This window comes from Dicentrarchus labrax, unplaced genomic scaffold (genome assembly GCF_905237075.1).
Source record: "Dicentrarchus labrax unplaced genomic scaffold, dlabrax2021, whole genome shotgun sequence".
Classification (NCBI taxonomy): domain Eukaryota; kingdom Metazoa; phylum Chordata; class Actinopteri; family Moronidae; genus Dicentrarchus; species Dicentrarchus labrax.
The window spans coordinates 22272909-22297036 of record NW_026136711.1 but is presented as its reverse complement, the minus strand read 5'-3'; the positions used below and the strand labels follow the sequence as shown (position 1 = coordinate 22297036).

At 40.5% G+C, this 24128-nt stretch overlaps 1 protein-coding gene across 4 annotated transcripts in view; it reads right to left on the bottom strand.

Moving 5' to 3' along the window:
* Window positions 1-337: 337 nt before the first annotated feature.
* The window catches only part of sema3fa (sema domain, immunoglobulin domain (Ig), short basic domain, secreted, (semaphorin) 3Fa), a 50155-nt gene continuing 26364 nt past the window's right edge, over window positions 338-24128 (bottom strand). The window contains exons 3-19 of one of the 4 annotated variants that reach the window (XM_051414187.1): window positions 21301-21461; window positions 21095-21157; window positions 18523-18642; window positions 16951-17040; window positions 15535-15628; window positions 13939-14058; window positions 11881-12020; window positions 10345-10459; window positions 5856-5925; window positions 4897-5041; window positions 4552-4774; window positions 4222-4310; window positions 4025-4066; window positions 3561-3717; window positions 3340-3423; window positions 3009-3142; window positions 338-2826 (exon numbers count right to left, since the gene is read on the bottom strand). In XM_051414187.1, coding sequence (XP_051270147.1) covers window positions 2398-2826; window positions 3009-3142; window positions 3340-3423; window positions 3561-3717; window positions 4025-4066; window positions 4222-4310; window positions 4552-4774; window positions 4897-5041; window positions 5856-5925; window positions 10345-10459; window positions 11881-12020; window positions 13939-14058; window positions 15535-15628; window positions 16951-17040; window positions 18523-18642; window positions 21095-21157; window positions 21301-21461 — 2276 coding nt within the window. In that variant the 3' untranslated portion in view covers window positions 338-2397. Of the gene's footprint in view, window positions 2827-3008; window positions 3143-3339; window positions 3424-3559; window positions 3718-4024; window positions 4067-4221; window positions 4311-4551; window positions 4775-4896; window positions 5042-5855; window positions 5926-10344; window positions 10460-11880; window positions 12021-13938; window positions 14059-15534; window positions 15629-16950; window positions 17041-18522; window positions 18643-21094; window positions 21158-21300; window positions 21462-24128 lie in introns of all 4 variants that reach the window. The other 3 variants (XM_051414188.1, XM_051414189.1, XM_051414190.1) reach the window with 3 other exon arrangements.

The window sequence follows — 24128 nt, the reverse complement described above, 5'->3', positions numbered from 1 at the left end:
ACATTTCAAATGGTGAATATTGTACTTTTACAAATAGAAAACATGATGAGCTTGTAAAATATGATAAAATGTTATAGGTTAAACAACCGAGAAGTGTATACAATTATTAAAAAATAGCTCCACATTGATCAGCTACAACAGTAAACTAGTACTTTCCCATTAATAATCTAATGATATAATGATAGAATGTGTAATAGTGCCTTCTGCATTGTGTACTTTTATCTTTGATACATTTTGCTGACAATACTAGGACAGATTTACAGTGTGGTATTGATACGATCAAACAACAAACCCGGCGGATACGTGCTCATCGGTGGCACACAGAACAGAACCTCTGTTATTATAAAATATAGAGCTTTAATTTATTAGTCAGCAACATTGATGAGGAAGAAAAAGATAGTAATTTTTTACAAGTCATTACAATAACATCAACTGTGCATTATATCATACATTACCTCAATGACCCAGAGCAAAGTCTGCCAAACAGAGAAAATAAAATAGATGCACGTGTTTGAAATATATGCAAATTTGTTTTGCAAAGTTTCGAGAACAAGCAAGAGAAAGAATAGAGAGACTAGGAGACGTAGAGAGAGAGAGAGAGAGAGAGAGAGAGAGAGAGAGAGAGAGAGAGAGAGAGAGAGAGAATAAAGAGAGAATTTTAAATAACAATCTGACCTTTCTGTACTTTCGGCATTTCCCACCATAAAATGGTTTGAGCACATCTTTCTTGCACTGATAGTTTTTCCATATTCCCACAACAAGAAAGACATTCACTGACATCCACAGCAACATAGCATTTTAGACAAATATCATACACATACACTGTACATGCCATGCACAATGAAAAGCCACCTTCTGAAGATTTTGGTACGAGTTTCTCTTCAGGTTTGGTGGTGATCAGCTTGTTAGTGGTTTTACTTGTGACATTTATTTTTTTTTACTGTATGGAAGTCGCTCAGTACAAACAATTCTATACGAAGTCTGTGGCACGTATGATAGCAGAATGGCACTGCGCTGGACTGACAAAACAAGTAGCTGTGAAAGTCTCTGTTGTAAACTGGCTGATACAGTAAATACAGAACCAATCAAAGAAGACAATTCCCAATCAATGCAAAGCAGAACATTTGTTGATATAATCCAATAGAAGTGTAGACTTATTACATGATTAATATTCACTTAGTGAAACCAATATTTTGCATGAAACTGGCAGGAATGCAAACGTTGGAGAGCTAAAAATAAACCTTTGAGCTGCACGCTCTGCCTTATATGAATATAATACAAATGCCACAGATACATGTGAAGGATTCACTGTTTATCAAGATTACCAATTTGGCAACAGAAGGTGCTTTGTCTCTAATATTTTTTTATTTATCACAAACTGTCACAAACTCACATATAGCTGCCTGCTGGAATTTCTTATCCCAAAAGAGGAAAGACAAGGCAATGTTATATTTTGTGCCGTTAAAAGACCCTTTCCCCCCAAAAAACAGCTTATCACAAAGATCACGTTTGTTAAGGATACAACATTGAGATGTGATATTCACATATAAACAAAACAAACACTTGGCAGCAACTGATTTTGGAAGAATTTGGGCATATGATGCAACATCATTACTTGAGGCCAGGCTGGACCACAACATGAACGGGAGACGTCTTACCGGCCCCAAAGGGCCTTTCATCAACATGTGACTGTACGAGTGTGACATGTTGTCACAGCTGCAGTCTGTGGACATTTCTTTTTATCCTTGCATGTCCCAAGAAATGCCGTCATCATTCTTTCAACAGCTTGCAGTAAAAAAACAACAACAACAAAAACCTGTCTGCTTTACAGTAGAGAGTTCTGGTGAAGAAGTTTAGGGAAGTTCAAGAATTTCACTGAAGCAGCGATTCGACTTCCAGCTTAGACACTGAATACTGCCTGCAGTCAAGTGATCCAACATGGTCGCCTTTAACAGTTTCTGAATACATGTTCCTCTGTCCTTGCCTACGCGTGGATAACTCCCAATGTCCTGGGTTATTGTTGCTGTTTCTCAAAAACACCAAACATAAAGATATTCTCAACATAATAACACATTGTAATAAACAATAACACTAACAATAATATTATAATAACAACAATATTTGCACAGATTTACCTATTCACAAAAAAAACATGTTTTTTCTAGATAGGTACAAAGAATTACTTTTTACAACCTACAATAAATATTGTGTGTTTTTTCCAACAGTTACTGTTTGATGCTGTTGCTTTTGGTTGCAGTATCTGCTTTTGTCCGTTATGATAATTTGATCTTTCTAACTGGAGTCATTACCCTAAATGGAGGGTTGCAGTGTTTAGGAGGTGGTGTGAAAAGGTAGACTTAGGGGTGTTTGAATATAATAAGGTGTATATCCAGCTCCTCATGTCTCAGCTGGAGTTGTCTGCTCATCATGATGCCGACGGTTGCGAGGCTTCTTCTGTTCTTTAAGCTCCTTCAGGCTTTTGGCTTTGTTGTCCCCAAGGCTGCCTTCTCCAAGCTGCCAGTAATCCTGGCAGTACTGGTTGATCAGGCCCATCTCTGGCTGGCTTAGGATGGTCAGCAGGTCCTTATACTGACCAGCGCTCGGAGTCCAGGCACTGGACTGCAGTGGAGGGAGGGCCGGGCTGCCCGTTTCCACCAACACGTTGTTAACCGTGCGACTGGAGAGGACCACGAGCTGCAGTTTGACAAGCGTGTGTTTGAAGTTTTTCTCTGTAGATGTGCACTGGTAGATGCCGCTGTCAGACGACTGCAGCGAGCGGATCAGAAGACCTTGTTCTGTTTTGAGGATGCGGCCCTCTGAGCGAATCTGGAAGGAAGGAAAGTGAAGATGTTAAATGTGAAATTTAAGCATTCCATTCATTCATTCGTCTTCTGCTTGCTCATTAAGATTCCCACACTAGACCTGCAGAATGAAAAGCATTATAAAGACAGCTGCAAATGGCTGTGGAAACATAACTGTAATTGTTTTACAGTGAAAGCTTTGCTCACCTCCTTTCTCCTGTCACTGTTTTCCTTCTGCAAGTGCCACTTGAGAGACACATGAGGGGACCTGGCCTGGCACTCCAGGAACGTTGTGCTGCCCTCCACACCATACTGAACTGTCTCCAGAGTATTCTTATTGGCTATAAAACAATATGTAGAATATACTTGATTTATTATTGCTGAGGAAAGTATATAAAATACTGGCACAATAATGAATAAATTAGAATAACAGGCCAATAAATACATTTAAAAAATCCTATTCCCACTTTAGTTGCTGTTGTTGTTTCGATACTGTGTGTACTGCATGGGCTTAATACAAAGTGATCCTCATACTCACTGTTAGAGTTATAACCTCTGCACTGGCGGATTGGGTTGCCGTACTTTACATCCTGCCGTCGGCTCCGTCTAGAGGGGTCAGATCAACAAACGAAAATAAAAAGCTTAACTTCAACATATTTTGAAAAATATTACGTGCTTAAGTAACAATTTAAATGTTCTTAACACACACACATAAGCACAGTAGCCTTGCATGGCCTGTATACTATCTTAATCCTCACCTCTTCTGTGAGGATGAGTATCTGGAGCAAGATTTGCCGTCCCAGGCGCAGTACGGGTCTCTGGCCAGACAGCAGTCAGCGCAGGCCTCCCCATACACATCACAGCGATGGAGAGCCAGGTGGGTCACCCCCAAGACTGAGCCTACATACAGTTGTTGCTATTAAAAAAAAATAGAGATAAAGATCAGAAAAGCTGCATTATGCTAATGATTTTCTATGCTAACTATGCAATTTGGGATTGTTTCAAATAAAATAAAGATGCTTTGAGACATTTATTAGTTACTTGTTGACTTTATAAGCAGTTGTTGTTCCTTTCTAAGAAATTGTAGGACTATGAGAACTGTAAATTAAAGCATTACTACGTTGTTTTAAATCATGGAAATTTTACAAATGTTTTATAATTTTCTTATTTATCATAAGTCTGATTGCTGTACTAAAATGATTTATTATTATCTAAATACATACCCGTTTTGATGAAATCTTCATGGTGGTAATGGCTGTGGGAACCTGCAGTGATACAGTAACAGCTTTAAATGAGCAGACCAGGAATATTCAGTGTGATATTCTTTGTCTCAGATAACAAACATATACACAATATACACAATATACATAAACATAGTAAAATAACAGAAAGAGGAGGGGTAATAAGAATAAGGTCAGACCTTGAAGACCTCCACTTCCTCCAAGACCAGCTCCTCTGTTTGCAAGTCGTCTCTAGGCAGAACAATCACTTTCTGGACTGACCCCCGATCTATAAAACACAAGAGAGAAGCAAGTTTAGCTCATTCATCCACCCATTTAATATCTGATAAGATAATGTAGTTGTTTTTAGATAGTTAGATAGTTTTAATAAGAAAACTGCTTTTAGAATCCCCTAAAATGTAACCCTATCTAGACAGAGCCAACGGTAGAGAACAATGGGCTTCAACCTGCTAACTGATACAACATTATATCACAGGACAATCATCATATAATGTCACTTAAGGCCTGACCTGTGCCCAGGAAGAGCACCTCGTAGCTCCCATCAGCAGCTGCCACTTGGTCTACCGCAATTGTGGTGAACTCATAGTCCACGTTGGTTCTGACCACCAGGGGGCGCTTGTGCACTGGGTATACAGCATTGTACATGGTGGGGTGGTTTCTCATGAAGTTGATAACCTCATCTGGGTAATCCTTTGTGGATTTCATGTTGGGGGTGAAAGTGCCTCCAGGACACTATTGACGAAAAAAAAAAATACAGATCTAAATGTCAAACCTCCAATTTACCAAATTCCTTTTGTGGTAAAAACATGTTCTCATAAAAACGGATGAGAGATTTATTATTGTTTATAACTCACTGTGCCAGGTCGTGGGTAAGGGATCTTCCCAGTGTATGCCACCCACTGGTAATTGGGCCCCTCCTTGTGGGCAAAAGGCCCATTGAAGACCATACGGATGTCGGCCATGGAGTAGACACACACTGCGGAGCCTTTAAATACAGATCTGGAAGAGGGCAGGAGAAAAAGGGTGAACACACAGAGACAGCAGCTAGAGGATACAGATTAACTCTCTCCTCTGAGATAATTACTACGGGTGTTCTCTGCGGCTGGTACAATCTACTTCCTTCCCACATACTCACATGGCCTCTTACAGGAACACACTGAAACATCATGACGCACAAACACACTCTCAAACCGATTCAACTAGAGTCAAGCTGTCTGACACACTGACATACAAACACCCACGTATTGCAGAGAATCGCCAGAGCTCCGGCTCTCGCTGCTGTGTGGTGGGTGTACTATGTTTGTAACTCCTGTCATGGGCCTCTATCATTAGCACTGCATGTGTTTTTATCAGCTTGGTTTAAATGTGCCTGATGCCTAAGGAGAGGATGGAAACAATAACAGTATTTGTTTCTCAAATACATTAATCAAGGCGTGTTTATTATGACTCGGTAGGCACGTCTCCCTGCTTGTGTGCAGTCAGAATCTCAATTTACATGTCTGGTTGGTTCCCTTGACTTTTAATGCTGTGTGTTGAATGACAACTCGTTATCAAACCTGACCTATAAGGAACTATAGGCTCAGTCAGTCTCTCAGAAAAATGCGACTCCCTCTGGGCTCAGGATTCACAGCCCTGTTTTGTCTTTGTAGCCTGAATCTGACAGGCCATAAGCAACACGGCATTTCAATATCAGAGAGAGCTCTAACACACGCTGCGTGAAAAATGAATACAGAGTGCTGGAGGAAACCAAAATATACCTTTCCTTCAAACTGCATGAAAGTTAGAGAGCTTGAGAAAGCTGTCAGTCACTCACCCTGAAACAGAGAAGACGCCGTAGATGACAGGATTCTTTGTGTCTTGAGTCGGCTGGATATACACGTCCCCTAATAGATAAAGACAGAATTATGACATTAGTCAAAGTCATAAACCATGAGAAGCAATGGAGGAAGAAGTACAAGTATGAGTATGAGTATGAGAAGTATTATTAGCAAAATGCACTTAAATAATAGTACTCTGCACAAAAATGGCCGCTGTGACTCATATATTATCATATACAACATTGTCAGATTGTTGATATTGTGGCATCAGTGCACATGCAGCATTTTACTGTTGCAGCTTGTTGATTTGTAGCTTGTTTCAACCACTTTACTGTATATACAGTTCGTTAGTTAAGTCCAGTGGTTCCCAACCTAGAGGTCAGGTCATAACATATTTTTGTATTTAAAATCTTAATCTATAAAGTAACTACAGCTGTCTAAAAAATGCAGTGGAGTAATAAGTACAACATTTCCCTCTGAAATGTAGTGGAGTAGAAGTATAAAGTAGCAGAAAAAGGAAACAGAAACATGCAAGTACATTAAAATTGCATATAAGCAATTGAGAAAATATTCGTAGTTACATTTTAGCACTAATGAAGAAAGGTAGCGTTTCTGCAGAAGCACAATAACTGTCATGATGAACGGTCGGACAGAAAAAACATGGTATATTAAGTAAATATTAGTGTCTGTGTCTCAAATCATCCCAAGGTTTTATTCGTTTCCAGATTCCACCTGGTACCAACCCAAAGTAATTATAACTGTGACATATGGAGATTTTTTGCTATTTAGGAGGGGGAGTTAAGGGAGCGTTTCTTCATGAACTGTGGTTACCAGGGCCTAAATGCATTCAAACCCTTCCAATGCTGAAACTACAGTTCCTGCATCCCAGCAGGGAATATAAGTGAAATAGAGATCTCTGGTGAAACATGACTTTAATAGGAGCCATATGCATCCAATGACTGTGGGGCTGAGGCAGTTGCGAACCCTGGGTATCCTCTGATGGCTTAATGAGAGAAAAGTGCATGGAAAAACAATAAGGAAGAAAACTGAAATAAATTTAAAGTAGACAGGTTGAGTAGAATAACACATCGAACACATAGGTCCATTTAATGCTGTGCAGCAATGGGAAACCAGTGAAAAGGGCTCAGATCGCTTGTTTTAAATGGCCTTGAAAAGACAAGGACAATAATTATCTAAAGTCAAAAGTCTTTAAAAAACGGCAATTACAATGAAGAAACATGAAATCCTATATCCTCTCTTTTATAACATGAGATCTTTGTCATGGCTATCTGTGAAGCTAGGAGCAAGACATAAATCTGGCACACCACATTGTAGAGCAATGTAGAGCCGCCCGCTCAGGTTTATCTCTCAAATATCACCTGGATGAATGCAAGAAGCAGCGTTGAAGAACAAAATGTTAAGCCACGATTATGCATGTGGAATTGAGGGTGAAATGTAATAACACATGATTTGATCCTTGTGCCCTTGGCGTTATCTGGTGAGCACAAAATAAACACGAGGAAACTTGAATTCACATGGCTTGAATGAAAACATCATTTCTGACTCTGCAAAGCTGCAAAATCAACAAACTCCCCTTTGATCATGAGTCGAAATCATTTCAGAAAAAATATCTCCTTACATGCCAAGGTATGAAAATGACAGGTAATGGCTGCGCACTAAAGCAAAAATTAACTTTTGGCAAACAAAATAGAACTTCATAACCCATCTGACGCCAGTTTGACAGGCCTCCTGGCTACAGAACGAGCCCAGTGAAAGAGAAAAGAAATAAATCAGCAGAGAACTGGAAAAAGCTGTGTCACTGCAACTTTTGTTTCTGATGTGTCAGATCAGGCAGTCTTTGAGGGGCTCTCAGCATCACATTAGCAGAGAAACATCTCTGATTGCTGTGAGCACAGAAAGAACACAAAGAGAGGAGATAAATAAGGTATTTTTGAAAAGTAAAAACAAGAGAAAGTGAGTGATGCACTCAGTGAATAGTCACCGGGTGGAAGAGGGGCTGTCTAATGACTATAGAGTATATCCTTAGTTCCTTGATACTCACTCTAAACAATGTGCATCTAAAATATGTTGTTAAAATGTCCACTTAGAATAATTACAGGGGAAATTGAGAAACAAACAAAATCCACCAACAAAAAGGACCTATGTCTTCATACTGGTATATTAGGTTTTGGGATTTGTGGTCTACAATGACATAAAAAATAATTCAATGAAAAAACAATGTTTCGCTCCATAATTACATTTCAGAAAAGGCAATAAAACTTTATTGCCCACACATTCATTCTCATTTTTGTCTGGCAAACATTTTTATCTCTCCTGCGTTTGTGTGTCTCTTTCCCGCTCTCTTTTATAGTCCTCCTTTCCCTCGGTACAACACTGAATGCTTTCTCTTCTGTTAGCCTCTGCCTCACCATCTGAATCTACTCCACTCTCTCCCCTGAGTGCTCATACAACCACTCTGATGCCTCTGCTGGGCTCCATCAGGACCAGCAGGACTGGAGACAGAACACATTTCTACCAGACTGTCTGTGGTTGTGGGAAGGACGACCACAGGGCTGTGGGATGTTCCTCTGCACCTCAGGACTCACAATGACCTCACCACGAGAGCTCATCTGTGCTGAAACTACAACTGACCTGCTGCGCTGCGGATAGATGGCTTAAAGTACAGTAACTCTGACAGAAGAGTGCTCTTCTGGCCCTGACAGAGTGCTCTTAATGCATAACATACATTTGCAACGTGCAAAGCCTCAGTCACAGCAGGATGAGAGGTTTGTTACCATGCATTTAGCTTTAGACACAATACATGGGCCAAATCTGAATGAAAAATAATGACTGACATGAATGTATGTGCATGTTACTGGCCATCAGCTGCAGTCTATGTGGTGCGTTCAAGTGCATATAGGTCACATGCTGCATTTCATTATGTTAATGTCGGATGATGATCAGATAATTCTAGTATAATAACTACTTCATTCTCTAAGGCTTTGAAGGAAATGCAATTTTGTTCCATTTGGACAGCATTTAGTGCCACAAAATTACATTACGTTCATAAATTACATTTTGTCCAAGAATAATGTTTAATGCCACAAAACTCTGAGAATTCCTTTTTTCATTATGGGGCATTAAATGCATTCAGTGACACTAAAAGTGACTGCTGCCCACCAAAGGTATCACACAGGGTACTTCACAGAAGGTCATCTTTATTACGTATTGTGTATTATCTTTCCATAATGTAAAATCTATATTGAATATGCTCGGGTACAGAATTTGTGACATATTAAAAATAACAGACAATCATTCTTCAAATAATTATCTTAATTTATGTTGTGCTGCTGTGCCTTTGTTATTACAGTATGCTTTGTCTACATATGTGTGCCTGTGTGTGTGTAGAGATTTGTATGCACTATATGATAATACTGTTTGTATAAAAAAACAATAAATACAGTTTCAAAAAAAGCTGCCTCGCAGAAGATTTTAAAACTGTGCGAGTGAGATTGCACGAGTTAAATTTTAACTTGAGTTTAATTTACAGTAAGAGCACATATGTTCTACGAAAATGGAGCAAAACCAGTGAAAAGTAGTGAAAGATTTGCTGCTCATACCACAAGTCATTACAATTTCAAGGATACTACAAATCCCTCCTTAATCCTGTCAGTCATGTGAATGACGGACAGGCCGGGATGAGCCGAAGGGGGTCGGACTGACTCCAGCTGCTCATTACTTTGATTACTTTGCTTGTGTGTGTTTACTTTGCTATCTCTTGTTTTTCTTTACAAATTGTTAGCGAAACGTTGATGGTGCTTAGAAGCAGAACGATCACAGTCTTACAGTAAGGATATTACCTTTAAGGATGTTACAGGAGCCATGTTGAAGTTCAAAGGAAGAGACATGTCAAGCTTAACATGTATGAGTCAGTGATACCTTAATCTAAAGCTGCAGCTTCTCTGGGATTCTTCAGACAGATGCTGCTGTAAATGCTGCTTTGCTGGGCATGTGTGTGTCCCTTCAGTACAGTGGAGCTGTTGGCTCACACACTGCAGCAAAATAGATGTTAATGCCGAAGGCATTAAAACTGTAACATCATGGTGAAAGTATGCAAAGCAAATGGAGGGCAAAATGTGAGGAGAACTCTGCAAACGAGAAAGTTGTTGATACTGAATCTATCAACAAGAGGTCCATCTGGAGACCTTTGTTTTAGATTGTTACATGGTTTCCATGGCCATGTAAGAATTCACATTTTCCATCTGCCAGTTTTTCTGTCAGGTCATTGTGTGCTTCATACTCTCACTCTAAGCAGATGCATTACATGTTCCCTGAAATCTGGAAAATTATCTGTGAAAACGCCCATTAAGTATTTTAGATAGTGACTAGTTCGATTGACTAGAAGAGTGTAAATGATCAACAGGTGGTGGACGTGGCCGGGTGTTGGGCAGTATCTTGAAATGGGAAATAATAATTCAAACTCACTTAGTTCATCAAAGTGCGTCTCAATGCCGTCAGCTCCAGGCACTGAGCAGATGAGTCGAGCTTTCAGAAATGTGCTCCACTTGTTGACCAGACAGCAGTGTCCACCGTCGTCATTCTGTGGGAAAAAGATAGACAGTAGTCATCCATCTACCTCTACAGGAAGAGACTGACCAACGTCTGACTAACAGCTGTTTGAAACAACCGTCCAAACTAACTGCTCTGGGCCTGTTGTTATTGGGTATGAATAAAGATCAGCTCTGTGTTTCAGCTTGGTCCATCTGCACAGGAGGTCAGCCAACTTCTACTGCTGACCTAAAGATTCAAGCCATGGGAAAATAACTCACGGTTTGTAACTCTACACATTTTCCAAATGATTTGCAGAGCCGGAAGACATATACATTTGGTTTCTATCTTTATCCGCTGTGTATCACGTTGGGAAGAAGTCGGTTTTTAGAGTTTTCTTCTTTGGTGAAAGGTTAACATGTTTTAATATCTTCCAAAAACAGATAGAAATGTTTTATATTGTTCTTATTAGCCCTGCTAGCAGCTTTAGGAATGACAATCTCTGTCAGTCCACCACTTTGGTTCAGATTGAAAAATCTCAAAGACTATCTGATGGATTAACATGAACATGAAGAGGATGAACCCTACTAACTTTTATGATCCCCTGACTTTTCTTCTAGCATTAACAATGCTAGAAATGTATGGTTCAGAGTTAAATATTTAGACAGTTGTCAGATGGCTTGCCATAATTTTAATGACTTAAATCCTCTAGCACCACTGGAAGGTCAAACTTTTCACCTAGTCAGTGAAATATCCCAAAAACTACTTGATCGATTGGCACCAAAGTTTGTACAGTTATTCATAGTTTTCAGATGATGTCTTGTAAGGACATTTTTGTTTTTTTATTGAAATAACTTGACAAACAAATATGATGGACTGTCGTTAGCAAATGTTAGCATGTTCATTAAGTTAGTATTGTCATGTTAGCATGTTGATGTTAGCATTTAGCTCCAAGCACTGCTGCCTAAGTACAGACTCATACAGCCACTGAGCATGATTGTTTAATATATTTCTGGTAAAGTACATACTTCAGGAATGCATCTTGCAAACACAAGAGCATCTTGAGAGACATTTTTCTGAAGTCCATATACAGATGGCACGAACACTTGAGGCCACAGCACTGCATTGCTGAGTAAACACAGCTCAGCTTTGTATGGATGTCTTTGCATGTATACAGATGTGGACTAAAGTAAACTCTGCCGCTCAAACATTTCATCCAGAGGAACAAAATAACAGAATGCTTTCCAAATTTAGCTGTTTAGGCAAACAGCAAAGGTTTTGTTTTCTAACTTGTAATTGGTGTGTGTTACTGTTTCGTGCTCAGCAATTACTGATGATCATGGGGAACTTCCTTTCTGGGCCTCTAAGAGACTAAGAAACAGGCAACAGACTATAACTAACCATTATGGAGACATATAAACCTTTCAGCTGTGATGATCAACATGAGGTTTGCTGACTGATGTGATAACTCACCAGGCAGATCCGCCCGATCCTGGACTGGGTCATGGGACTCTGGCCCATCTCAGAGGCTTTCTCGCGGAAGAAGAAGTAGAGCTTGTCATCATTCTTCTCGGCACTGTCTGGGATGAGGTGTGCGTGGACAAATGTGGGATCTGTGAGGAAGACAGAAGAGATGAAGAGAGCCTTAGCAGCCGAGTAGTCATTATTGCTCTACACACAGCTTGTATCCAAATGTCCAGCGTGCACTACAGTACCTGGGAAAGCCACAAGTGCCAAAGCATGCTCAAATCCACAAATCCTCAAATCTGCAACAGGCCTCAAGTGGACTTTCTGTGGATTTCCACAGAGTCCGCTTGAGATGTAGCTTTCAGTGGACTGAAAGTTGTGCATATCAACCTCAACCTTTGTTTCCTTTATTCTTTAAAGGATATATTCACACAGGTTTTTCAAGCCAGCTGTCTCCAAACAATACTCACATTCAAAACAATTTTTGGTAGCTGCAGTCATTCCTCCTGTCCCTACTGGTCATTAAGAGGTCCCTTTCTTACATGCTCCCAATGTAAATTATGGGAGACAAAAACTACTGCTCTTGTTCAGTACAAGAATCACTTCCAAAGTCACAATCCTTTTGGTTTAAAATTCCCTCTGTGTGTTTCTTTGCTACAGGAGCGACAGAAACAGGAAATGTTTGGCTAAAAAGACTATATTTGTAAGATATCGGTTTAATCTGGTTAACTCAGACTGCTGAAGCCTCATATAAGTTTTAGCTAAACTTTGATATACATTTTTGCACAAAGCTAAGTCTGTGTATTTTGTCTGCTATCACTTCCATTAATAGCCAGTATAAATAGGAGAAATTATTACAGCAATCTAAATTGTTTCAATATACATGTGGGAACCTGACTATTGTTTTAAGACAGACATTAAAAAATGTCACCCTATCCTTTACCCTACCCTTAAAGCAGTAGACCATGAAGAAATACACTGGGTGACATAGTTGGAAACTTGAAATCATACCCATTGAAACAAGTGAGGTCTTAAGTCCTGTTTTACAGCACATTTTAGCTTCTCAGAGCCAAACGCCCTTGCTGACTTGACGTAATGACAGTGAACGTGTCACAGTATGTATGACTGCGAGGGTTCAGGCTACAAGTCTAAAGCGTGAAGATTTGGATTCAGCCACAGACATAATTTAAACTCTGACAGAGGAACTGGATGAGGCAGAGGTCTATTGTGAATGATTACTGATGCATAAATACAAACAGTAGCCCACTGCCCAGAGCAGCACTTTAACTAACCCACCCCTTTATTTCTTCCTAGTGACAACGCTCAATATGGCATCACAGTGTGTTCCCAATGACTAACTTACTGGGTCACCGCTGGGCACAAAACACAGGGAGCCCCTCCCTGCTGCGACCTACCAGGGTCCCAAATGAGGACAAACCAAAACCAAGAGGAGGGGGGTGACCAGGAACCATGTAAGGGGGGAGGGGAAATATCAGAGGGATTCCACATGGCTGATTAGCAGGACTCAGGTGTCCCGCTTCAGTGTACCACTACCAGGGGACTGTTGTCAGGGCAACAGGGTCAGAGGAAAATCTGGGAGCCAGCAAAACTGGGGGAGGCCTTGATTGGTTTGGCAACATCAACCGAAAGCACCCGACCAGCATTTATAATGTTCTGACAATCATGGTTCATTAGAGAGCGGAGCCAACTCTGAGTCATTATTGACATTTCCCCCTGCTACTACACAACTGACCTCGCAGTCAGGCTCTGCAGACATGTAGTCAACAATTAGCGTAGTGCATTTTATGCTTCGAGTCATATGGTACGGTCAAATCATATGGTCATGTGGAGCAAGCTGGAAAGATCAACAATCTCATTTCTAGAAGACACGGCTCTAGAAATAAACAATGTGCAGCACAGTGTTGAAGCAACATATGGGCAGTTAGGTGAAACATCACAGCAATGTACTTCAGGAGCTCGAGAATAAATTAAAAAACGGTCTGGAAAGAGATGAGAGAAAAAAATAAATCTGGCTACAGAACAAGCCGTGATTTGAGACATTACCGTTTAACCATCTGGAGTTGTACTGATCAGTCCTCATGGCTGTCTGCTTCCCCAGTGTACGGAAGATAGCAGAGTCTGTTCCCATGAAATCAATGTAGACTCCTGCGTACAGCTCTCCATCTGTCAGTCACAGAGAAAGAAGGAAGGGTGTTGCGGAGGTGAAGTCATGACGAGTGAAATATTTTCAGGTTTAAATAAAGAATGCGTTCTCTAAACAGGTCTGGTTGAAGTTTCATCATCCCTCTGGGTTTTGTCAAAATCAGACTGGTGGCACGCACAGCAGCTGTGGCCATTCACAGTTTCTACTCTGCATGAGGATTATAATTTATTTGTAATCTCAAAAAGAAACACAACACAGTGCCAAAATACACCATACTTCTCATCAAATCTCATCAAAGTTGATCCAGTGGAAATGTCACACGTGGGTTAAAAATGTTGACCTCATAATTATTGCAATCATACTTATATCACACTCATTAGGCCAATCAGTGCAATTTCCAAGGACTGCTGGATTTACACAGTTTCGTGTTAGCTGGATTCATGGTGTGGAGGTTAGGGAACAGTGAAAACTGCAGCCCGTCAGGCCTGTTCGTGCAATGTTTAAGTATCGTTACTGCAGATTTTTGACAGAATTAGACCCTGACACATCATGTCTGATGTCAGACAAGGTAATTTTCCATATATGAACAGAGGTGGAACTTAAGAGTCTTTGCTGTCTATCTATTGTAGTGATATTTTAAGGAGGTTAATGAGAGATGACAAGGGTAAAAAATAACTCCTGACGCCTAAACCAGGGGAATTCCACCTTCCTCTGTTGTCCTCAGTGTGGTATGTCTCTGCCCTGCCAGTTATGTAAGACAACCTGTAGCTGACTTTCTTGGTGTTACAGTTCTGTTCAGGTCAGCAAGAGGGTCTCTCTATTTTTCTCTGTCTCACACACACACACACACACACACACACACACACACACACACACACACACACACAGCACACACACACATGCATACAGGGTAGGAGGTCATCCTGCCATGTCTGACCACCTGTAAGCCACTGACAACAGAAGACCACCCACTGACACAAGAGCACATTCATCAGTCTGACAATGCAAGTGAACATACAGTATCGATGAAAGTATAACAGTAGAGCTGAAGTGACAAAAACTTAAAAATTTTTGCAAACAAATTGCTGATTTTCTCTGTCTATGATTGTAAAGAACTAATTTGGGGTTTGGACTGTAGGTCGGACAAACCAAGCAGTTAAAAAACTCAAAATGTACTTTTCATTTTTTTCCCCTTTCATAAAAACAAAAGCTTAAAAATAAATAATTGCAAAAATCAGCCCCAGACTGTCCATAATCAGAGGAGCAGCTACTGTAACAGCCTAAATCTTCAAAACAAAAACTACAAAACCCGAAGGAAAATATTTGAATTCAATAATGAGTTTTACAGAATTAATGTAGTTACACACAATTCTTTTGAGGCATGCACTGAAATTGAACTGACTAAAGACATACTGCAGAACTTCTTTGTTTTCCACAGATAGCTATTTAAAGCTGCCTGCACACGTTGTATGAAGGAAAAAAAAACAGGGACTTACTGATCAAAGCAGAGACGCTGTTAAGTTTGGGGTCATAAGGACATTTTCCTTTCCCAGAATCCACTTTACCAGGTTCGAGCCGGAAAATATATTCCTATAACGGTAAAGAATCAGGAAAAACATCATTAATATTTTTCTTGTTTTTGTTTCTCATTTTGTTAACAGATTTATTGTGTTTAAGGAATTTATTTTGTGTGTGTGTAGGGAGGTTATTCTTTGAATGCAGCATGTATAAGGCACTTTGAATACACATATGTTAAAAGCACTAGCATCAAACTAATAATGTGATCCGTTTAGAGACACAGTGACAATGACGAGGTGCGAGCTGTGACCCTACAGACTCTCTCACAGCACTATTGGATCTGCTGAGGGGAGCAAAAAGCATACAAAGCCAGATATCTGTGAGATAGAGAGGTGGAGGAAAATGCTGAGAGCAATCCAAAACTCATCCACCATGCTTCTGATGTTAGTGGCTCAAACAAGAATTCATTATTCCACAGTGCAAGAGGACATCTTGAACATCTGTGTCAACACTGGGTATGTGTCTACATAGAGTTCTGTCAGGTACTTCAAAGCTGGCTGATGATGTCTGACAGGTAGGAAAAATGTAAGGCAAAGCAGAATAATGTCAAAGCTGTGTCTGTAACCCGTTCTTGAATATTTCTTTCATTAACAGCATAAAGTATGTGTGTGTGGATGAAAAACATTTGGAAAAACATCTCAACCTCTAATGTGATAATAACATTCAAGCTAAATTCAACAACTTTGCATATTTGACTGAAAGCTCCACATAGTAGAAACAAAAAATACAATTTATAACACAAATGTCTATCTATATTTTTCTATAACTAGCAGTAGCTATTAAGCATCATTAAGAGTTAAAGTTTTGAAAATGTCACATTATAATTTAATAATTGAGTTTAATACTCAAATAAACTGAAATATGCAGCGTGGGTGTGGTTTCATTAGATTTGATAACAGCTCTGCAAATGTTGCTAAACCATGATTGGTGCAGAGTATGTGACATCACCTATTAGCAACTAAGCTCTCACCAGTGAGAAAGGCACAAACAAAAACACAAATACAGAAATATTTCATATAAAAAACAACATTGTTCTGACTTTGGGAGAAAAGTTTGTGTTCGTGTTGGAGCCCATTGCTCAAAGTAAGAATCTGATGGCATGAGAATAGTACATTTCCAAAACATTCATTTGTGTTGCTGTTGGGGGGAAGCAAGATTTCTGTGTTTGCAAAAAAACACATTCACAGTTGATATTTTGATCTTGCAGGTTTTTGGAGATTCAACAGTTCAGTAAGTAGTTTTGTTGCTCCACGATCTGTTAAAACCTGAGACTGAAAAAGTACTCCAGGTGGGCACCAAACTTAAGAGCCTTTACAAAACTCCCTTCAGCCCACCTTCGCCTCCAAAGGCTCTGATGTAGTGCTGTAGTCTGCTGCCCGACTTGTTCTCCCTCCAGACTGGGGTGCCTGTAGGTAGTGGGAGCCCTAAAACAGAGACATGGCACAGTGTGCCATCTCATTACCACATTCGACATCCCAAAACAACGTGAATTTATCCTGATGGTGACTGTGACATAAACAGAAGAGGAAAATAGAAAAGTGCAAAAAATTAAGAACGGAAAAAACAAGCAGACTTGACGAAGACGAACAATTCTAAAAAATGGAAAGAAAAATGTCACAGTGGAGGTCAAAGTAGAGTGGAGAGAGCCTGGTGGGTGACATTCATAATTTAGTAACCATGTTGGATTAGACTAGTGTCATGCAAACACAGCTGCAAACTCCATGCATGCATAAACCATGCAGTGCCAGGAAAGAAAACAGAAAAGGAAATGCAACATAATGAGACAAGCAACAACTGAAATAATGCATTACATCCAGCAGTGTAACATGAAAGTGAAGGAAAGAACAATTTAAGAAATATTGGAATATATATAATAAATTCCTTCCTATTGTTATTAGTCTTAATCTTTCCTAAAATAAACGGTCTAGTTCGGATTTTTCCCCAAATGAATTTTTCCAAGAATGTGTAGGTTTTTGATGTAGAACTCGACAGGTTGACACAAACTCAGCAAAAGGCGCTCTGAAACTACATAAAAACCAGGAAGTGTAAAGGGAAAAGGAAAAAGTTTGCAGTTAAGGGAAAAAGTTGAGAGTTAACTAGGGACTAAAAATGTATAAAGCCCTCCATGTATGAAGCAGAACAACTTCTGAACAATTGGTTTCTGTTTACATCTGAAGAAAATCTTTACAGTGTGAAGTAACATAGCGATTGGGCCTTAGGGGAAAAGCTGAATGACAAGAGGCAGATTGACCTTTACATTGAAATCTGAACCCTCCATTTGAACAGTGAGACTAAACAGGCAGAGTGGTGAATGTAAGTGTGCGGACTATAGCTGGGCCGGCAGCTGCTGCAGCTCTGCATGGCCATAGTGCTAGAGCGAGGGAGGGATGGAGGAAGGGACGGAGGGAGGGGTGAGCTACAAGGCTGATGATGGATGACAGGCTCCATCTGTAATGATGGCCTTTCAGAGGCTCTCAGCCAGAGAGAAAGACAGGCCATAGGCTCTGCTGTGTATAAACAGGTGAAGGGGGGGGTGAGGGTACAAGGTATTTGCTACAGACATACTGTCAACGTGCTATTCCCAGTGGTAAGAGAAGATTGGTGCCTCCACAATCTCTAAGCGGTAGCAGTTAGGTGCCTCACCAACAGCAATTTTGCAATAATAACAGAGGTCTAGAGTGGACTGGCCACAAGCTTTTTTCTTTGAGTCTCCCAGACCGTGAAACAGCACAAATGGATGAAAAGTAAAAGGCAGAAAATGATGGAAGAGAAGCAGAGCCCATGAAACTAAGTAGCAAGAGCAGAAGGAGATTCTCTTTCTCTAACACGAGATTGATTGGCAGATATGATTCTTAAAAGAAGAGGTCAAAATGTCTCCAAGGCAGCCCGGCTTCATCTTTGGTTACCTGTGACCTGCGTCCTCGGTCCACATAGGTGCAGATGGGGTTGTACGCGCCTGTTCCACACACATAAAGGTGGGTCCGGTTCCACGGCTCAATGAGACGGATAAAGTTTCCGCATTCCCCCTGAGGAAGAGCAAACAGGGTTAGATACTTAGGTTAAAAAAGAATTCTGATCACGAAAATGCAACGGTAAAAAAGGGTTGCATAATGCCCCACTGATGGTTAATAACCCCTCTGCCTGGCTTAAAACCATCACATCTATCATTTCCGCTGTTGGCTGGCTTGTGTTTGGCAGCTCTCCTCCCTGGCTCTGTGTGCAGGCCTGGCCCGGGTTTCAGATCAGACCACACTGTCAGAGGGAAAAATGTTTCCAAACACCATATAACTGTGTGGCAGAAACCAAGAAAAGCAGTGCATCTGAGCTGTGAAGTGTGTTTGCTATGGGGATTGAGGGTAAAACCAATTCAATCTCCTGTCAGATTTGACAACTGAAAAACATTTTGGTTAGACCAAACAAGACTGTTGAGTGAAAATTTGGGGTTTTGCAAAAGAGAGATTTTAAAATCCAATTAGGGTTTTTTAGAAGAAGACATAAATACATGCTTTTTGTTTTGAGCTTTTTAGGATCTCAACATCAATGTGGTTTATTTAGAATTTTAATTATTTAAGTGGTGAGAATTCAGACAAGGACAACACTTTTCCTTTTGGAGCGCAAGACAAAGAGGTGATGCTGGTGAAAACAGCTCTGTGCTTTCGAGGTTTGCAGCTTAATGATCTCTTCTCTTTTTTTCCGACCAGCTGTCTGCCGTCCTGGTCTCAATCCACTCAAATCTAAACTCCAACTACAGAAATGGACAGGCCGATGATATCTGTTCAGATTTGTCCGTCACGTCGGCTGCTAGTGACAGCTGGCGAAAAAGAAAGGATGTACCAAGCCTAAAAAAAAAAGATTGTATGCAGGATGGGGGATGAACCATTTTGGCAGATCTTTGCAACACGACAGATGCACAAGTCAGAGGTTTGAGAGGATGTGTTTTTTTTTTTTTTTTTGTGTGTGTGTGTGTGTGTGTGTGTGTGTGTGTGTGTGTGTGTGTTTGCGCATGTGGGCCTGCGTGTATTATTCAGTGCACAGTTGTGCTCCCCCACAGAGAGCTCAGTGGGTATGATTGCCTTTGACCTCCCGCCTGAACCGACATCCCCTCTGAATTGCTTTTGAATTGTCATCATCTGTCATTCCCTAAAGAGTGGCCGCGATCGCCAAGATGTCTCCTGGTAGCCAATTTTATTTCTTATTTTAGTGATGAAATTTCAGACCCACCTCTGACACACACACACACACACACACACACACACACACACACACACACACACACACACAGAAGCACATACATGCACACATGGACATACAGAGGCCAATACAATGTAGCTGGAGGCAGTGAGAGGCGCGGGTCACCAAACACGCATAAATGAACATTCCAGTTGGATAAACAGCAGCCTGTGCTCTCTACCAGCAGGGGAGAGCAGGGTTATTAGCCAAGGCCTCATCACCGGCTCCTGCCTGTGCTCACCCCTAACATGGGTGAGATGAGTGTGTGTATGTAAGTGTGTGTGTGTGTGTGTGTGTGTGTGTGTGTGTGTGTGTGTGTGTGGGTGTTTTAGGGGGGTGAGAATATGTGAACAAAATCAAAAGCGAAGGATCTGGTTTTTATATGAATTTTAATGACGAGTTTCGTTGTGGGGGTCGCAGTAGCGGCGGCTGTGTTTGAATGTCTGAATTGTATTAACACTTCAGACAGGCCTGCAGCTTCCAGTGGCTAATTCATTTTATCTGCCTGTCTGGACAACACAGAGTAAAATAATTAGTGTGCAAAAAAAAACCTCAATTAGATTATGTTAAAAAATGTAATTGAAATGTCTGTGTGATGTGTATGAGATATGGTTAGTGAATATGTTTTCCGCCCTTGCTAAAGAGAACTGAATATTGCACGTTCAGAGTTCCTGCTGCAGCTTAATTGGTGGCAGCTGTATGCAATCAGCAATCAGGGATCCAGAGACAGTAAATAAGAGCTTCACAGCAAGTCACACAGAAAGAAGGAGCTTTAAAATGTCCTCCACTGACCCCGGTGCCACATTCAAATCGCCAAGTGTCGCCAAAAAGACACTCTGGAAACACACACGCTTTTTACACGAGGTTATCGCTGATGAAATGATGTTTAAATGTGCAGCAGGTCAAAAAGGACGAAGGTTTACAGCTGTGCTTTTATCAGCTGGTGCAATAAGGGACCTGTTACGCCTACGGCACAGGGTTTTGAGGGTTGAGGAACTCATGATTGCTTTACTAAAGAGTGATCCGTCCATTATTTAAGTGTTAATAGTGAAAAACAATATTGAGCACATCTTCATTTTTAAATGCTCACTTTATCTGACAGTCTAAAACCCAAAACAGTATTCATTTATAATATAAAATAGAGAAAAACAGAGAATCCTTAGAAACATGAAACAATTCATGTTCTGTCAATTGACTGAATAAGTAATAAACTAATTGTTTCAACCATCACATTAGTTGAATACTCACATTGGTGTCTTTGCCTGACAGGACACATTCAGTCTTCCTTTGGGGGACAACAGGCCAGTGGATCTGAGAGAGAGAGAGAGAGAGAGAGAGAGAGAGAGAGAGAGAGAGAGAGAGAGAGAGAGAGAGAGAGAGAGAGAGAGAGCTGGTTAGATGTAAACTTGTGCAGAGCTCAGCCAGGATTATTGTTTGTGTGGGATGTTTCTTACTATGAGTGGCTCCTTGTTGATGTCGTGCAGATCCAGAGAGAGGATGTAATCTTTGCTGCCCACATACATGCGGTCGTGGTCCTCATCCATGCGAAGGATCCGATAGTCGGTGGAGTTCAGCAGAAAGGAGAAGTGGTGAGCGGTGCCTGTAGACTTTAACTCTATAAAGAGGCAAACAGAGGGGAGAAATAAATGTTTCTCTTCAAGCTGTGGCAATAATAGTGTAGTAGAAAAACACACAATAAAATTGGAAAACGCAAACCACAGACATGGTCACAAAGAGATGTGTATAGGCTGCTTATTTTTGGCACAATATGCCCTTTGGTTTGCCAAAGATCTTTCTTTCTTTCTTTCTTTCCTTACTAGAGCTGATCTTCTCTTTATTTACTTTACAAATCTAAACCACTTACGCGCACACACACACACACACACACACACACACACACAGTATGCTAATGACATGATAGTATGCTAATCATCCGCCAAATCTCCCCTCAGACTCCCCTAAAACTGATTTACAGAAGCTGTTCTTTTTTTTTTTTTTTAAGCACTACAATTACTTTCTGTCATTATGGGGTTCTGGATAGGCTAAATCTGGATATGACAGGTTTGACAAAAGCATGGAGGCATACAGTAAGTCTCACAAGACTTAGAAGTGAATGGAAACAGACAAGGAATTGATCACTCACTGCTGTATGGCAACAGAAAGCTGTCAAAAAAGCTCTAAGTGACCGTTAATTTTGGTCTGTGCTATTTTTTTTTCACACTGTTGGTATCCTGAGTTACAGTCATGGAAGGTGGCCTCCATTACAAAAAGCCAAATAGCAGATAATGTTCAGGACCTGGCAGTCTGACCCCGGCTTTCCTTCACCTTCTGTGAATTCTATTGAGCTGTGGCGGAGATGATGGCCTTCACTATAATCGCCTCTTGTGAATTCTCCATTTCAGCTGCAGCAGAGATATTGCCTGCCACTCCCATGCTTAGTCTCACATCATATCATACATAACATGGCCACAACCTTTTCCTCCATATCACTGTTAAAACTATTCCACTATATAAACTTCTCTCCAATGGCTCACATACTGCTCGGGCAGATCGCTGGTGTGTGAGTTTAAGTTACACTCTTGGTGTGAGGGGAGATAAGTGGAGATCTGGTGTACGGAAAGCAGCTTTTTCTCCCGGTCCTCCCATTACCTCCCAAGCTGTTAGTGAATCTGATAGGAGGTCTCTCTCTTTCTCAAGCCTTCTTTCAAAATACGCTTGGGAAAGTGAAGCTTGAGAAAGCTGAGCCTGCACTTGTGCTGTTCTGTTTGCAGTGAAAGCCAGAGGACCAGATAGAGGACCTGTTCATGTTCCACTTCAATAGTACCAAACAAACGTCCCTACTGTTCTCCTTAGCCGAGTCTGAGATTCAATGAAGATGAGAAAGACTTGCTAAAACAGCTTTTCTTGACCAGGAATAAGCAGAATGTCTTGTTACTTAAAAGACAGCGTGATGTTCTCCACCTGCACAAGACATCTTGAAATACTGACATGAATCCTCTGCCAGAAAGCTTCTCAGCTGCTGGTGTGCTGAGCTCCTTCAGGAACTGTGAAATATTACCGTCATGGTGCAGCATCAAGGCACGCAGTGGGGTGGATAAGGTAGTAAATAGGAATAGACATGGCTGTCACCTGTGTAATTCTCATAAGTTGCCTCCAAACACATATGCTTTACAATTTGTTCTCAGTCTTATGGACAGAGCATTATAGTAGGCCTGGGAGTTTATGGACTTTTAGTGGAATATTGTGGTGACTATATCGAATTATTTTACAGAATTATGTGCAGATCTATTAAAATTAATGATTCAAAGCCAATTCAAAATTAGTCACTGAAGTCTGTTTTATGAGTTTTTTTCTATCTGCTTAAATTATTTGAACATCGATTTTTATTGATATTGATCTTAAAGAGTTGAAATCAAACTCCATTCTTGAGGCTATTTTTGGCCAGCATTTCTTCAGCAATCAATGTTTTTAAATTCTGCAATCTCTCTTTACAGGGGTTTTTATTGTTAGTTTTTATGTTCAATTCCCATGCATGCATTTATATTGAAATGATGCATGCATGCAGCATTACTGCTTGTAATTTTATCTCATTAATATCAGCCTCAATATTTACTGTCTGCTCTCTTTACACTGTGTCTGAGCTGTATTAAGTTACTGCTAATGCTGACCCAACATTTCCTACTGCTACACATTAAAAGGCAAAAGTTGGATTTTATTGTGAAGCAGTCACAGGAAATGCAATGTATTTGTCAATAGCAATAGTTTACATTAAAAATGCTTCTACAAAATAAGACTAGTTTTAACGCTTGTTGAATCAGTTTTAAATATTGCTCAGACCAGCCACAGTAAGCTGTTTCTGTATGGGGTTTGCGTGTGGGGTTCCTCTAGGTGCTCCGGCTCCCCCCACCATCAAAACATGCATGTTAGATAATTCTCCTTTCAGTATCTTTGACCAAGGCACTGACTTAGATTGTGTGTGATTATATAGGTGACAATAAAGTTGATTCAATCTTCTTCTTGTTTCTGCTAGTAACGAAAGATGACGCCAAATCAACCAGAATTGAACTTTCAAGCATTTTAACTTCAATTGATATCAACCGTTTCCCCCAGCCCTAGAGCAGAACACATGCAAGAGCACAGTAAATAGGACATGGGTGTAGGTGGTGACAGTAACATGATGATAAATCACAGCCCCACTGGATGGCCTATGTTAAGCACCAAGCATCAAAAACAGCACACACATACATACACACACACATACACAAATAGACAACATCCTAAA